The sequence below is a fragment of the Falco cherrug genome, chromosome 2 (assembly GCF_023634085.1).
Source record: "Falco cherrug isolate bFalChe1 chromosome 2, bFalChe1.pri, whole genome shotgun sequence".
Classification (NCBI taxonomy): domain Eukaryota; kingdom Metazoa; phylum Chordata; class Aves; order Falconiformes; family Falconidae; genus Falco; species Falco cherrug.
In genome coordinates, this window is record NC_073698.1 from 122449029 (window position 1) to 122465585 (window position 16557).

The window sequence follows — 16557 nt, forward strand, 5'->3', positions numbered from 1 at the left end:
ACACCCACGTGCACCCGCGTACAGACCCACGTACTTGTGCGCTGCCCGCCCCGCCCCGCCGGCCCTGCGGCGCTGGTGCCCGTAATGGCGGCGGCTGTGCAGCTGCTCCGCAGGGTCCTCCGCGGCTCGCCTGCCCTCCTCGCCGCTGCAGGGCGGCGGGCGCTTGGTTTCTCGCCGCCGTGGGTGGCGGCAGGCCGCGGGGGGCGGCGGGCCGCGCTGGCGGCGGCGGGAGCGCTGGGCGGGCTGGGGCTGGGGCTGTGGCGGCAAGCCGCGATGGCGGCGTCCGAGGAGGACGAGGAGGACGAGGAGCTGCGGCAGCGGTTCATGGCGCCGCCGGTGAGCGGGCTCCGGGAGCTGCGGCGGCGGCGGCGGGAGCTGCGGAGCCGCATGGAGCTGCTCATCATGGAGACGCAAGGGGAGGTGTGCCGCGCCCTGGCCGCGCTGGACCCCGGCGCCGCCTTCGCTGTCGATACCTGGGAGAGGAAGGAAGGTACGGGGGGCGGCGGTGGTCGCCCCAGGTACGGGCAGCCCGGGGGGCGGCGGCCCCGGCTCGGGCTGACCTTGGCGTTGGCAGGCGGGGGCGGCATCAGCTGCGTGCTGCAGGACGGCGAGGTCTTCGAGAAGGCGGGTGTCAACGTGTCCGTCGTGTTCGGGCTCCTGTCCGAGGAGGCGGCGCGGCAGATGCGGAGCCGGGGGAAGGCTCTGAAGGCCCGGGACGGTAAGGTGTGCGCCGGGGAGGGGGTCTGGGGCCGCGGCGCGGGCTCCGGTGGCAGCGGCCGCCCTCGGAGCGGGCGGCGGGAGGGCTCTAAGCGGACGCCCGGCCGGCGGCCCCCGTACCCCTGCCGCAGGTACCGCGGCGCCTCTGCCGCCGGCTCGCTGCTTTCAGCGACGTACCGGAGGCGGCAAGCTGTTCGTCAGTGAGGACCTGCAGCTCCGCAGGGAAACGTGGTGGGCACTGTGCACCAAGGAGGTGGAGGGAGAGAGCCAGAAACACCAGAAGGCTGAAGAGGATTCAACCCCCGTTTGTGCCGCACGGGGCAACTGGGAGGACTGAGGGTGGTGGAAAGCCTTAGCAGTGCCTTATGTTTTAAGTGGTCTTCATCTGATGGGTGCGCTAACATATGGTCGCATTTTAGGACAAACACCAAAAAAAGCATTTAATTAAGTGCATAGAAGTGGGAAAATGAGAAGTAAATTGCACAACGGTTAATAATTATGGTGACTCAACGTGAGAGCTTCTTGTAGTGGAACAGTAACTTGAAACCTAAGGAAAAACAATGATGTTCTTTAAATGGTAATAAATTGAGTTATTTGAAAAACTGAAGGTTTTTTTCTGTTCACCTTTTTTTCTAGGGAAGCTGCCTTTTTGTGCCATGGGTGTGAGCTCTGTTATCCATCCAAAGAACCCTCACGTTCCAACAATGCACTTCAACTACAGATACTTTGAAATTGAAGAAGCAGATGGTAAGAATTTTAATTGAATGATGTACTATGAAATGTATGGCTCCACAAGAAGGAAGCATGAACGCATGGCTAGAATAAGAGGTTAAGAACTAGTCCAGGTTTGTTCCCAGCTGTGCAGCACCGGATCTCAATCTCTGTGCCTTTTGTTTGCGCATTTGCAAAATGAGTGTGCATCTGGGGGAGTAAAGGAGTTTGCAGTTTACTTTTTGCAGAGTACACCAGGGGTTTCAGATTTAACTTAAAATGTAGTAGGTTATGAATATATGGAAAACATACTCAAAGAAGCAATTCTAGAATTTAGTAGAAGAAAGGTCTGTGAAGGACTGATAAGCATTCTGGGCAGGACATACCTTTGTCTCAGCAGCTGGGGGGATGTACTGTCAGAAACATTGCTCTCCTAAGTGCAGTGTGCCTTTTTTCCCTAAGTGTCTGCAACTGTCAGAAGTGGGACTTCAGGCTAGATAGTCAAATGCCGAGAGGCCATCTGTACCTTGTGACAGCATTATGTACTGTCAGAAGCTCAATTTTCTTTCAGTTAATTTGCCAGAGCATTACGGATCATTTCTAGTCAATTACTTCCCTGGATTTAATAATTATGTTCCCTTTATTTGGCATGCACTGAAATTTTTCTGGATTCTTGAATAGTTGCTAGCCCATCTTGTGAAATTGATATCCTGTAGTCAGTGTCAGCCATCTAAAATACTGAAAAATGGTTTTCACTGCTTTGGAATTTGTTTCACGTTTTCCTGAAGTCACTGGTCGTTGCACTACCTCAAACTCAGATTTTTCATGATTGAGGTTTAGGGGACACCACTGAATAATGATTTTGTTTTGTATTGTGAAAGTAGTTGTTAGTTCTTGGTGAAGCACTAGCAACATACTGCTGTTTTGATGTTTAAAAGAAAAGTGTTGCTGCTTGCCTCTCTCCTACAGGAACTAAGCAGTGGTGGTTTGGTGGTGGGACTGACCTCACTCCAACTTACTTGAATGAAGAGGATGCTGTTCATTTTCACAAGACTCTGAAAGAAGCCTGTGACAAGCATGATCTGAAGCTGTACCCCAAGTACAAGAAATGGTATGTTCTCCCCACATGCTCTTGGATTCCTTTTGTGGGAGCAGAAGGCAGCACTGGATATTGCCAATTAAGTGTACTCTAGGAAGAGTAGGTTCTGCTGCCTTTTGAAAGGTATCAGCAAACCCTAATGAAAATCAGCAGATGTGTACTAGGACAAAATGTAGTATAAAACAATCTCTTATTTAGATGCCTGAGTTTTTCAAATCAGACGGTCGACAACTAAGATCCTGTCTATAGCTGGAATAAAAACCAAGCTGACTCTACAAGATTTTGTAAGTCACAGACTTCACTAGGCAACTTAAAAATTCCTTTTAGCCTCTGCTGTTACGACTAGGACAAGACTTTTGCCCCATGGACTTGCACAAATTCTGCTTACAGCGAACTCATGGTAAATGTGTGTGACTTTAGTGTGAGCTTTTGGGCCAGCGCTGCAGTTCTGAAAATCCCACTCTAGATTTCTGCCTTTAGTATGACCTTCATGACTATTTTTTTTTTCTTTGCCAGGTAGGTAAAGGAGCTTGTCCTTAATGTAGAAGCTTCATAATTTTGATGGAGCTGTACTTTTCTTCCAGTGACACGTTCACTAAGATTTCAACAGCATATTCTCTGAAGATGCAAACTTTGAGTGCTCTTGAGCTGAGACATACAAGCAATGAGGTCCTTCACTGTTCAGCTGGGGCTTGCTGCTCTGTGTCTGATAATCCTATCTGCTAAGAGTTGTGGTATCCAGGAAGGAGGGGTTACCCTTCTGTAAGCTACCACGTCTTGTCTGAGGACAGGAGATAAAGTGAGTGTTGTAACTCAGGTGGCAACCACTTAGTAGAGAAGCACATCTTACAACCTTAAGACTACAGTCTTGCTTTCTGAGGAATTTCTGCATGGTAGTTCCGAGAGTCTGCCTTAATGGTCAAGTTGTTTGCAGCTTGAGTAGGCTAGCAGTGCTAGCTGCAGGGCGTTAGAGAGAAGGATGCCTGTTCATAGTCTGAGGGTAGCTCAGGGGAGGACTAACTGTATCGCATGGACAAAGGCAGTTTTCTCAACCCCAGTGTGTTTTCTGTAAGCAGCAGCTATGTGTAAGGGCATGCAGTTCTCACTGCTGAAGCAGGGTGAATCTCCTCTGTGCATCTAATAATTAGCATTGCCCCTTTCCCCACCCTTCTCAAACATAAAAGCTCATTAATGTTTACCATGTTGTCTTCCTGATTTGTAAGGCTTTTGTCTTTTGCATTTCTGACTCAGCCTTTTTTCGTAACTCTTTCCACTGCCATAAAATAAAAGCTGATCATCCCAGTCAATAAAAAAATAGCTTAGGTTATCTGTTACATATCCATGTCTCTCCTGCTATGGCCATGGGATGTCTATTGCTTGAGAACAGCGACTGTGGATGTATGTATGTATGGAAAACTAGTCCTAAAGGGCAGCAAGGTTTCCTTGCTCTTGATGATTTCTGCTTCCTGCTTCTCTTCCATTTCTTGTAGATGTGAAGACTTGCAAAGCATGGCTGCCCAAGCAAGCAACTATAAGCAAGATAGGGTGTCAGTACAATGAATTGGCTAATTTATAGTAATTGCACAGCTACATACTCCCAGTAAATACAAAAGAGATTAACTGCCTCCCTGTTGTAGGATAGACTGCACTTACTCCTTCTTAAACTTCAACTGAGCTATGAAAAGCCACTGCTTGGAATGACTCCATCTTCCAAATTTAACTAATAAAAAGACTTTTTCCAAGGAAGGCTGTCTCACTTTTTGATTTTTTCCTTAAGTGACAGTGGTGTTCTTATCTGGTCACGGGTTTTTAGATTCTTTTTAGTTTGATGCAGAAAATCAGTTCTTTTACTAGAACAGCAAAAAGCATAGAGATTCTCTTCCAAGTTTGTGTTCATCTGAAAGCTGTACAAATAATTTGGGATCTGTGTATAATTCTGGGAGTGAAATCTAGAAGGAGTCCTTAGGGTGAATTTTTGAAATCAGGTGCCCCTTATTGGCATAGGTAGAGGACTAGAGATTGGATCACTCCACATGGAAGCATCTGCCATGGTGTTTGAGTGGTATGTGTTCAGTGACTGTGTGGTGATACGTAGCTTTGCAGAGACTGTTTAATCAGAGCTTCTACTCTAAATGAATGCAGGAGTGCTTTCCAGGTGGTTCTGTACTATCCTGGCTCTCAGCAGTCAGTAAAATAGGGCACCTGGCACTGCAGGGACTGACTTCTTGTCAATATTTCACTAGTGCTGCCCTGTGCCATATAGCTGTTTGGAGTTCTGTTCATTTCTTTGAATATTGTGGACCATGTTAATAACCATCTGCCATTTCTTCTAGGTGCGATGACTACTTCTATATCAAGCACCGTGGCGAGCGAAGAGGGATTGGAGGCATATTCTTTGATGATGTGGACTCTCCCTCCAAGGAGGAAGCGTTTCAGTTTGTGAAGAGTTGTGCCAAAGCTGTCGTGCCTTGTTACATTCCCATTGTGAAAAGGCACTTCCGTGACTCCTTCACACCAGAAGAAAAGCTATGGCAGCAGCTTCGGAGAGGACGGTGAGTACTAAGGAGCAAAAGAATACATGAGGTGGATTACGCTGGAAAGAAAAAAATGAGCTAGTACTTCGTGGTTGTTGGTTTACATCCTGTTGTGGTGTGGGCTATGTTTGTGGGAGTGGTCTAAAGCTCGCCAGAGAATTTCAGCATTTTTGTGTACAGAAGTAATTTTGAAATCCAATGCTAGATTGCCAAGGAGGGTGCAAAGAAGGCACTACCACACCCTCTTCTGTGTCTCCCACTCTCCCGTGTTGCAGCACAAGCAACCCATACAAAATGCCAGTTTCTCTCCAACTCCTTCAAAATCCAAGAGAGGCTGCTGCTTTGTAACCGGCAAAGGGGGGAGTGTGTGCTAGGCATCCTGGGTCCTGCCCTCTCCTGCAGCCCAATGATACGGGATATAAGGCTGCCCTGTGACATGCGTGTAAAGGTGATGGAGTCATGCTTCCTATTCAGTAATGAAGCTAAACCCCAGGAAGTCATGAAATAACTGTACCCAAGAGTACTTGCAGCTTCTTACGTACATATTTATGCCATCTTCTCTTGGCATTGAAATGAAGACATGGTGAACTCTTTGTAAAGGAATGAAGGTACAGAGGGGTTTTGTTATTTTGGCATGGTCCAAAGTCACTGAAATGTAAAATATTTAGGAGGATGCTTATTATTAACATGAACAACTGTAAATTCTGCAAAAGCTTAAGCACATCGGTAGATACAGTTGTACTCCTTTCTCTATGTCCTGCGATTGTGTAAGCATATGGAGAAATGAGAATACACATGCCTTGTGCAGAATAAGGGCGTCTTTGGTTTCTGCCTCTTCAGCAGAGAAATCTGTGGGAGTGGCATAGAAAGGGTGTAAGCATTCAAGTTTATATCACGGGCCTGCAGCAGTTACTCAAATTAGTATATATGCTTAATTTGTTGGGACAGTTCCTGGGAGCGCTGGGCTTTCAGGATCCAGTCTGTGGGTATATCCTGGTTTTGGCTGGGATAGAGCTTATTTTCTTCTTAGTAGCTGGTGCAGTATTGTGGGGTGCCAAGCCTCCCCCCAGTTTATATACAGAGCGTGATGTCCCATGGTGTGGAATACCTCTTTGGCTAGTTCAGGTCAGCTGTCCTGGCTGTTACCCTCCCCAGTTTCTTGTGCCTTTCCAGCCTTCTCGCTGGCAAGGCCTGAGAAACTAAAAAGTCCTTGACTTAGTATAAACATTGCCAAGCAACATCTGAAAACATCGGTGTGTTATCAACATTGTTCTCACACCAAATCCAAACCACAGCACTGCACCAACTAGTAAGAAAATTAACTCTGTCCCAGCTGAAACCAGGAGAGTAAAGCTCTCCATTTCCGCAAATAGGTAAGAGCTCCTCCCTTTCTGTTACCTCTGTTAAAGTACTAGTACCTCAGTACTGGTTGGTAAGATAACACCTGCTCAGTTGTCACTGCTCTGTTCCTATGCAGAAAACTGTCTATTCTAGCACTTACAAGTCCTAGCCAGTACTCTGAAGCTGTTTGGCTTCTGCTGCTTTCCAGATCTCCCCAAGAAACAGAAGATCTTGTCCTGACCCTGCTGCTTATGTGTCCTGCAGCACGAAGGACTGCACCGCAGAGTTTTTCCTGTGGTCCTTTCCAGTTCCTTTAAGGCTCCTTTTAATGTCTGACACCACCACGCAAAAGAGGACTAGCATAACCAAGCTAAACTTGGTGTCAAGCTTGCCAGCAGGGTTGAGGCCTGGGAGAAGTAAGCTAGTATAGCACCATGCAGAATGCTCTCCTTTGAAGTTTGCCTGCCCTAGCCTGTTAGCTAAGGCCGTTACTTCCTGTGCCTTGGGGAGCAGCAAAGTCACACATGCATTCCTATGCAAGGGGATGCTAGAGAAGAGTTGGCCTCAAAACAGGGTTCATTCTGACACCCATCACAGCAGAAAGACATGCTGGTTTTGTTTGATGTCTGCTAGCTGAAGAAGGCACAACCAACTTCTGATAATAACCTTGTTTTTCTGTTGAATGTCTTCTCTTCCTATAGGTATGTAGAGTTCAACTTGGTTTATGACAGAGGTACAAAGTTTGGCCTTCTAACACCAGGATCAAGAATTGAAAGCATTCTTATGTCTCTGCCACTAACTGCAAGGTAAGGGCATAGTTACGTGGAGTTGCAAGTAGGCACTGTTCCTATTAGAATACTTTATATAAGATTAAATCAAAGGTCTGTCCTGGTGCCCAGTCTCTCAACAGTGGTTAGTTTGTGCCTGATACAAGAACTGGCCAAATACATGCAGATACTTCTCTGGTCTGCTATACTCATTCAGTTGCCAGTCATGTGTGACCTAGACATTTCTGGAAAAAAAGAAGAAAAAAAAAAGTGGTATGTTTTTTGTGCTTAGTACTACTTGATAGATTTCCCCACCTCGCTCCACGGGGTTTTGTTTAGTACCTTTTTTCTAAACCATGTGAGCCTCTGGCAGTCCTGACAAGCCTGTGGTATGGAGTTCCAGCTTAACTGTGTGTTGTATGAAAAAGTGCCTCTTTGTTTTCTACTTGCACCTGATGACCTCATTTGACTTTCCAGTGAGTAACCAGATTTTCTTCCTGTTCATTTTCTTCCTAACAGTTCTTATTTTACAGGCTTCTGGTTTTTTAATTGTCAGTTTTCCAGGCTGACAAGTCCTGCCCTTTCTAATCTTTGTACAGTAGCTGTTCCATACCTTTGATCACATTTGCCAGTTTCTCTGGGCTTAAATTTTCCATGCCCTTTCTGAACTGGGGATAAGGAACAGACAACGTAAGCTACATATGTGTATCCAAGATGCAGATGTGCTACAGCAGCATAATAATGTTTCAGTTGATTATTCCTTTCATAATCCTAATATGCTGTTTGCTGGTTTTGACTGTTTTGACTGCTGCTACGCATTGAGCTGGCTTTTCCATGGAACTGTTACGATGCCAGGATCTTTTCTGGGCAATGAAAGTTAACTTGACCTCTCAGTGTGTATGTAACTTTTTCTGAGTGCATCACTTCAGATCAATCAACAGTGAATTTCACCTGCTGTTCCACTGCTCAGTTGCTTGGCTCAATAGTAACTCTTTTCAATTTCCTTTTTAGGTTTCAACCTATCTTGCTTAATCTTGCAATATCAGCAAACTCTGACATTTACAGTTTACTCCCATTTTTAGGGTGCTTTTGGATATGCTGAGTAGCACAGGCTCTATTAGGAATTTCATAAACTTCATTGGTGACCTCTGTCCACTAGGAAAACTGACCTTTGCCTGGTACCCGTTAACCATGAAGGCAGTCCCATTCTCGCCATACAGCTTCATCCCACTGCCAACACTAGATGTGTTCCTGGCCTGGTGGTATAGCACAGTCCTACCTTTTGATTTCATTGCTGCGGTGATTGGGCTTTCCTTGTTTTCATCAGCATAAACAACTCACTTCACAGCATGAATGGATCCTTCCTGGGGAAGAAAAATGGAAAAACATTGTACCTATCCCTTTGTGACTGCTGACACTTTTCTTCCTCTGTGATGCCTCTTCTAAGTGTCTTTTCAACAAAAAGCGGCCTCTCATCATCTTTGTTTTTAAAACCAAGATTCAGCAAGGACTTGTAGGGCTGCCAGCCCAGCTTCTGGAAAAACGAGGTCTTATGTCCTCATGGTCAGAATTGTCTGGGTTCCTTTTTTGCTTGTCTTCCTTGTGAACTAGCATGTCCTGAGACTGCTGAAAGATCTCGGTAAATAAATGTGCATGCATTGTGGGGTAGGGGGCAATGCTCTTTCCTTTTTTTTGGTTTTTTTTTTTGGTTTTTTGTTTTTTGTTCTTCCAGCCTTTCCAGAAGTTGGGAAGAAGACTGAGTTAACATTTCTTCTGTCTATTCTGGTGTTATTATTTGTTCTTACTGGGAACTTAATGATTTGTAGTCATATCTGTCACCTGATCTGGGAGTATCAACTGTGTATGTAGCTTTGCATTGTCAGAAATAGTGATTAAAGTCCAAACACAGCCTGGTGCCAGAGAGGTGGCAGTCTTGAGTGATTTTTCCCCTCTTGCTGCAGGTGGGAATACATGCACAGCCCTCCACAGAGCTCGAAAGAAGCAGAAATCCTGGAGGTTCTGCGCAATCCCAAAGACTGGGTGCATTGACATGGAATGTGAACAAGATGGATTGCTTACACTGAGCCATTATGAAAGAACAGGAACGCCTGCAAACCAGCTTGTTCGAACTGCTGTTGCATGGTGTTTCAGTATAGCTATTTATACTCTTACCTGGTGCCTTAATAATGCTGTAGACTTGTTGTAACTTGTAAATATGTGAACTCATTCTTTTAAGATTGATCAGCTAATGTTGTCACCCCCTGTTGATATGCTGCCTTGTGAAGGACTGGCGATACCCTTGCAGGACTACTGTGCATGCTCTTAAGAACTTCCTCAACTGATGTGTTTGACTGTAAAACTGCAAACTACTGTGTTCTCCCAGTGAATTGAAAGCATTATCTGTGCCTAAATCGGGTTGCTTACTCTTTGAACATGTCGGGATGTTTCAGAAATATTTTTTTAAAGAATAAAGGGAACATTGGGCATGATTTTAAACCTGTTTTCAGGAAGTTGTGAAAAAGGTGGTACTTAATTGCATGTGTTTTGATGCTATCCACACTGACTTCAGCAGGGGAGAATGTTTTAAGATGTGCTGCAGTAGCATGATTTAAGTGACCAGTAATTGGGAGATTCTGGGTTGGGGTCCTGGTCTCACCTGGTAAGTGTGCAGGACTGGCTGTCTATTTTGAGGAAAAAGTCTTTCAGTGTTGTGCATCTCAGCTGTGATCAAGACAGGTCAGGAAGAGATCAGGAAGCTCTTGGCTGTTGTCCAAATAGCACTTCACACTGCTCCCAGCACTGAGTGAGCTGATTTTATTCCTCTCATGGGGAAAAGGAAAGGCGGTGGTCCCCTTTCTCCCTCACTCTGAGTACTGTACTACCATTACCTCCCTCCTCATTGGGGGGTCAAACCCCAGTCTCCAACATGACTGGCAGGGATACTCACCACTATACTAGCAAGGTGTGATGCAGAAATGGGTCTGCCTTTGCACTATGACATCATATGATATCACCTCTGACAGGTTTCTGGTCTGTGGGTGGTGGCTGTCCCAGTGCCTGTGCAGGTACCCCACTAGGCTGGGCTCACATTTTCTGCTCTCTGATCACCAAAATCAAGGTTCCTCTTGGGGACTACTGCGTTCATTTCGTCTTATGCCCCTTCTTCTAAAACATAATTACAATAATAAAAACCCCAAACCATTCAGTAAAAGCTGGCAATCTTCCGTCCAAGGGGGGGAATGGGGAAAATGAAACACCACTGGCCCGTACGGGGATCGAACCCGCGACCTTGGCGTTATTAGCACCACGCTCTAACCAACTGAGCTAACCGGCCCATGCGTAGCATATTTTGCACATGCGTACAGTTCACGCCCTCCTAAGAACACACCGTGGGTGCAACTGCTGCTAGTAGCTGCACCCACAGCATTACCGCGCCCGCTATTTTTAAAGACCACATCAGCGCGTCGTTTCAAGGACCTCTGGCAGAGCAGCATGGGAATTAACCTGGCTGACGAGAATTGCTAAAAGGGAGACTTTCAGAACTGTCATTTTTCTCTGCCCGTCCGTAGAAGCCATTTCCCAACGGCTCGGCGCACCTGCACACGGCACAGGGGCCTCCCTGCATGCTGAAGCAAGAGCGCTCCCCGGCCAGGGGTAAAAGACAACGCAACGCCTTCTCCCCGTCGGGGAATCGAACCCCGGTCTCCCGCGTGACAGGCGGGGATACTCACCACTATACTAACGAGGAGTAGGATGCAGATAGGTGTCTGTAGCCCAGCCCCAACAGCCACCCGCGCGACCCCTGTCTGTCCTCGGTGCCACGGTGCTGTGAGTAGAGTGGTGATACAGGGCCCCAGCACCCCCAAATCAACCGCTCTGACCTGGCCAGGGAGCAGCGGGAGGGACGTGCCGTGAACCAGGGGAGTAGCCCGGGTGTGCAGCTGGTGTGCGTGCACACACCGTTCTGTGAACCTCAAGGCTCCCCCTGAAACTGCACAACTCACAAAGGGAAGACAGGCTCACTTCCTAAACCTATGATGAGCCCTGTTTTCTGCTGTGGTGAAACCACCTGTCCTCAGAGGAAAGTGTGAACCGTTCACCAGCTGGAAAGCCACTTCTAAAATCAAAGCATTAAGTAAAAAAAAATGCAGGAAATACTTAAGAAATACCTGGGAGTCAGCAAAAAAGTTGTAGAGGAGGGGGACATCACCAAATTCCAAGCCCTTTGCTTCTGCAAAGCCTTTGCTTAGTACAAGTGCTAATCAGAGTTCAGGCATCTTCTCGTTTGCCACTAACAACACCTGTCATAAAATACATTAATAAAAAGAACCTATCAGGAAGAAAAAAAAAAAGTAACAGCTGCACAGAGGAAGCATATAAATGTATCATAATGCAAGAGCTTTCTCAAAACCAGGTAACATTTAACACAGACATTCCTGCACTCTCCACAAAAGATTGCAAAGCTGCCACTAGAAGATTCACAAACACATGGTATGAGGAGACAGTCATAGATCTGGTTTAAGAAAGTCTGGAGTTACAAAGAAATAGGACAGGAGACATCTGACTGAGAAAAGAACAGAAAGACTCAGATGTGCATGAAGAAGAAATAAACAGAAACCTACAAGATAAAGGCTTCCAAGCAGAAAAAGCAGAAATTATTAATGAGACACAGGGGCTTAAAAAATACATATTTTTTTTCCAGGCAGTCCACTGAAAATAATTACCTACTTAGCTACAGACCTGGAAGAATCTGCAAAAAGCCACGTATGGAGAAAAGCAAACCTGACGTGAGCCAAATTCAATAGGCAGTGTTTTCCTTTTGTGGCCCCTCAGCAGCATTGCTAGGTCACTGACACTGTGGGACTCCAAGAATGTAGGTCTTCATCCATCAAAGTGATAACAGTCCTCAGGAAGCCAATCAAAAGATTCTTGGAAATAGTACTGAAGAAATACAACCACTCCAGACGCCAGATGAAGAGTACCTGTCATAAGCAGAATAGCTTACGAGAAGGGCTTCTTCAAGTACATCAGCAGGAAAAGGATGACTAGGGAAAATGGGAGCCTGCTGCTGAATGAGGTGGGTGCCCTGGTGACGAAGGACACAGAGAAGGCAGAGTTATTGAATGCTGCCTTTGCTTCAGTTTTCACTGCCAAGGCCGGCCCTCAGGTTTCCCAGACCCTGGATGCAAGAGAGGAAGTCTGGAGAAAGGCAGACTTTCCCTTGGTCAAGTAGGATCGGGTTAGAGATCACTTAAGGGAACTCGACACCCACAAATCCTTGGCCCCTGGTGGGATGCACCCCGCAGTGCTGAGGGAGCTGGCAGATGTTATTGCTAAGCCACTTCCCAACATCACTGAGACATCACGGTGGACAGGAGAGGTGCTTGAGGACCGGAGGAAAGCCAGTGTCCCTCCAGCCTTCAAAAAGGGCAAGAAGGAGGACCCAGGCAACTACAGGCTGGTCAGCCTCACCTCCATGCCTGGAAAGGTGATGTTCAGCTCATCCTCGAGGTCATCTCAAAGTGTGTGGTGGAAAAGGTCATCAGGAACTGTCAGCATGGATTCACCAAGGGGAAATCATGCCTGACCAACCTAACAGCCGTCTGCGATGGAATGGCTGGCTGGGTAGATGAGGGGAGGGTGGTGGGTGTTGTCTACCTTGACCTCAGCAAGGCTTTTGGCACGGTCTCCCATAACACCCTCACAGGTAAGCTCAGGAAGGGTGGGTTAGATGAGTGGACAGCGAGGTGGGTTGAGAACTGGCTGAATGGCAGAGCTCAGAGGGCTGTGATCAGCGGCACAGAGTTGAGCTGGAGGCTGTAGCTAGCGGGGTTCCCCAGGGTCAGTGCTGGGTCCGGTTCTGTTCAACTTCCTCATCAATGACCTGGGTGAGGGGACAGAGCGTACCCTCAGCAAGTCTGCCGATGATGCAAAACCGGGAGGAGCGGCGGATACCCCAGAGGCTGCGCTGCCGTTCAGCCAGACCTGGGCAGGCTGGAGGGTTGGGCAGGGAGGGACCTCATGAAGTTCAACCGAGGCAAGCGTAAGGTCCTGCCCCTGGGGAGGGACAGCCCCATGCACCAGTACAGGCTGGGGCTGGCCTGCTGGGAGGCAGCTCTGTGGAGGACTTGGGAGTGCTGGTGGGCACCAAGCTGCCTGTGGGCCAGCAGTGTGCCCTCGTGGCCAAGGGGCCGGTGGGGGCACAAGAAGGAACGTGGCCAGCAGGTCGAGGGAGGTGATCCTCCCCCTCTGCTCTGCCCTGGGGAGGCTGCATCTGGAGTGCTGGGTCCAGTTCTGGGCTCCCCAGCTGAAGAGAGACAGGGTCCAGCGGGGAGGGTCCAGTGGGGGCTGCGAAGATGATGGGGGGATGGGAGCATCTCCCTCATGAGGGAAGACTGAGAGGGCTGGGCCTGATTAGCCTGGAGAAGACCGAGCGGGGATCTTATCAATGTCTACAAGTATCTTAAGGGCGGGTGCCAAGAGGACGGGGCCAGGCTCTGTTCAGTGGTGCCCAGCAACAGGACAAGGGGCAACGGGCACAAACTGCAGCACAGGGAGTTCCGTCTGCATGTGAGGAAGAGCTTCCTTGCCTTGAGGGTGATGGAGCCCTGGGACAGGCTGCCCAGAGAGGCTGTGGAGTCTCCATCTCTGGAGACATTCAGAACCCACCTGGACGTGGCTCTGTGCAGCCTGCTCGAGGAGAGCCTGCTGTAGCAGAGGCTTGGGCTGGGTGATCTCCAGGGGTCCCTTCCCACCTAACCATTCTGTGGTTCAGTGAATATAAATTTTAAACTCTAGTCTGCCTCATGCTCTCTTGCAAACACACACTTCTAAAGGATTTTGTTAGAATTTTAAGATCCAGAAACATCATAACAGAAAGCACTAGTCAGAGAGGAGAGAAGCTGTAAGGTCTACTTTTGTTTCTGCTACTGTAAGTAAACTCATCTCACTGTAATCTAATTTCAGAATAATGAATTAATTAAATGCCAAGCACAGAACAGCATAATTCTACACTTCTGCATCCTTTTGTGCCGATGCTGACAGCCAAATAAGTTTGAACAATTGGATTTGTCACAGTGAATTTTTGTGCATATTCTGTTGGTTCTTGACTTTCAAATGCAACAGTAAAATAAGTGAAAGCACATCGTTCTGGTAATATCAGCTGCAGAAACAGGGAGGTGAAAGAAAGGTAAGAGAAAGCAAAAAATTGTATGTTAGCATCAAGCATGTTTTTTTTCACAACAATTAAGTTCCATGAAGGGGAGAGGTGAGAATCCATTGTACCTTTCAAGGACAAGAGCATTTTCAGAAATCCCTGAGCCACATCTTCCTTCAATAGATTTTTATGATGCGCTTCTGAACTGTTGAAGAACATCCAGGGGAGAATCTGTATCACCTACGGCTCTGCTTCCATTTTCCATAGTAAAACATAAACTCTTTACCATAGTACACTAGGCCAAAAACTGTCAAGGTTCACAGGATGATCTGCATGCGGACAGGACACCGCTGCCTCACAGTCAAACCACTGCTGCTCAGGACTTTTGGGGCAGATGAATAAGAACAGTAATATTTTCAGTATATAATTTTAATCAGATGCCTTGAGCTTGTCCAAATCCTCCTTGACATTTAAGAAATACAGCCATAAAATAATTTGTCCTTTTAAAAACAAGAACAAACAAAAACCCAAACAAAAATACCCCACAGTGACACCCACAAGGTTAAGAAACACTTAGATAACTGGCAATGGTGGATTTAAATTATGTCCTACTAACAAATGCCATTAAATGAAAACATAAAGACAGTCTGAGTTTCCCAAAAGTTTTGAGGAATTTAAGTACATCAAAGACCAAACAAAGTAGCAGCTTTGCCCCTTAGTGCTGAGACAGACAGGATGGGTCACCTTTCTTAGGACCAGGATTAATCCTAGACTTATCTGTAAAGCAGTGGCTTGCTCTCTAGCCTCTCTTTGTCTTGCACTGAGCCTGGAACACTCTCGAGGGCTGTGCACTAAAAAAGAAACTTGACCACCAAAGATATGCTGAGCTAACTGGAACACCAGCCAGGGTGATTCCCACCACAGGGGTATCAACATTAACAACCTAACTGAGAACTGCTGGGATGAGACCTCCAGAGCAGGAGATCACCCAGTGAAGAGAGCAACTGGGAATTTGCATGCCAGGAGCCAGTAGATGCAACTGTGCGAAAATGAAACACAGTGCTTTCCAGTAATCTTATATGCCACATACAGATGAAAATACAAACATAATCTAAAAGCTTTGCTTTTTGATGCATTTGATCTGCCTGTGCAGTCTTTTGCTCTATCTGTGCTCATCCTCATCTTCATCCTCTCTTATTGGCACAGGAGAAGAAATGCCTGTTATTTGGGCAATCATGCTTGATACATTAATTTCCAGAATGGAAAATTACAAAGAACAGACAAGTTAGAATCCTTCTGAGAACTGACAGGCTATGATTAAAAAAAAAAAAAGCAGACTGGAAACCAGTTTATTATGTCAGTTCATGGAATCTCATGTTAGCGCTGGGACAAATAAAATTTGTGTCTTTCTGCAAGACAACAGGTCCTTTGCAAACTGCCTACAGATTTCAGGAATAACTCAGTCTTTTTACAATGCGTTTTTAAGTTTGCCTATACTTTAAGAGTATAAATAGATTTTAGCCCTCATGTTTGGTTAGGAGAGGGTCTCTTGGCTTTAGTCTGATAGTCTATGCTCCTCTTTTCCCTTGCCACATGCAGAGGTTAACATTTTCCAAGCAGTACAGGAGTTTTTGCTGCATATTGCCACATAAATCAAAGAATTCCAAAACAAAGCTAAGGGAATATATGCACTTATGTGCTGATTGTAAAGAAATAACATTACTGAATTCAAGTGTCTTGGTTTTGCCACTGCGTTTGTCTGTGAAAGCTTTTAATGACAACGTGCAATGATTTGATGTAGCTTTGGCATCAGAAAAATTTTGAGCTGACTAGCTTTGTGGTCTGCCTTTTGTGTCATCTGACTCACTCTGAAAAGATTTCTAGGAAGTCAGATTCCATATGTCTTAATGGGATCACTGTATTCAGCCAGCATGAGTTTAGGTTATCTTCCCAAGGTGCTATTTCCCTTTGCTGCAAAGCCTAACCTCTGTTTACACTGCCATATTGTTATCCCTGATCCTTTTCTTTTTAGTTACTCCTAATTTGTTGATCACTCTGTCCTTTGAAAATAACATTTTTGAAGAGAATTATGAAATAATTATTTAAGTATTTAAAAATTCAAAAAGAACAGTTTGCATTGCTTCTACAATATATAGATATTGTGCGACTATAGTTCAAAATACATTTCTGTCTTTCAAAATGAGAAGGATGGCTAGGGAGTGGTACATACTC

General features: G+C 46.3%; 1 protein-coding gene, 1 long non-coding RNA gene and 2 other non-coding genes across 5 annotated transcripts in view; 1 reads left to right on the forward strand and 3 right to left on the reverse strand.

Annotated features, from left to right (window-relative positions):
* Positions 1 to 30: 30 nt before the first annotated feature.
* CPOX (coproporphyrinogen oxidase) lies at positions 31 to 9665 on the forward strand. Its single transcript, XM_055702031.1, has 7 exons — positions 31 to 490; positions 575 to 718; positions 1354 to 1464; positions 2398 to 2539; positions 4861 to 5079; positions 7104 to 7208; positions 9131 to 9665. The coding sequence occupies exons 1-7, from the start codon at positions 85 to 87 to the stop codon at positions 9216 to 9218; spliced, it is 1215 nt and encodes a 404-aa protein (XP_055558006.1). The 5' UTR covers positions 31 to 84; the 3' UTR covers positions 9219 to 9665.
* LOC106630883 (uncharacterized) overlaps positions 7215 to 16557 on the reverse strand; it is an 11510-nt gene continuing 2167 nt past the window's right edge. Inside the window, exons 2-4 of one of the 2 annotated variants that reach the window (XR_003558427.2) lie at positions 14454 to 14530; positions 11339 to 11470; positions 7215 to 8533 (exon numbers count right to left, since the gene is read on the reverse strand). This is a non-coding gene — a long non-coding RNA (uncharacterized LOC106630883). The remainder of the gene's footprint in view (positions 8534 to 11338; positions 11471 to 14453; positions 14531 to 16557) is intronic. The other variant, XR_003558428.2, reaches the window with a different exon arrangement.
* TRNAI-AAU (transfer RNA isoleucine (anticodon AAU)) lies at positions 10430 to 10503 on the reverse strand. The gene has a single exon. It is a non-coding gene; the product is annotated as a tRNA-Ile (tRNA).
* Positions 10846 to 10917, reverse strand: TRNAD-GUC (transfer RNA aspartic acid (anticodon GUC)). Its single transcript has one exon. It is a non-coding gene; the product is annotated as a tRNA-Asp (tRNA).

Excerpts from the sequence above, each read along its gene's own strand:
- CPOX (XM_055702031.1), top strand. The coding sequence starts at position 85 with ATGGCGGCGGCTGTGCAGCTGCTCCGCAGGGTCCTCCGCGGCTCGCCT. Across the intron at positions 719-1,353 it reads GGCTCTGAAGGCCCGGGACG|GGAAGCTGCCTTTTTGTGCC; the intron begins GTAAGGTGTGCG and ends CTTTTTTTCTAG. Across the intron at positions 7,209-9,130 it reads TCTCTGCCACTAACTGCAAG|GTGGGAATACATGCACAGCC; the intron begins GTAAGGGCATAG and ends CTCTTGCTGCAG.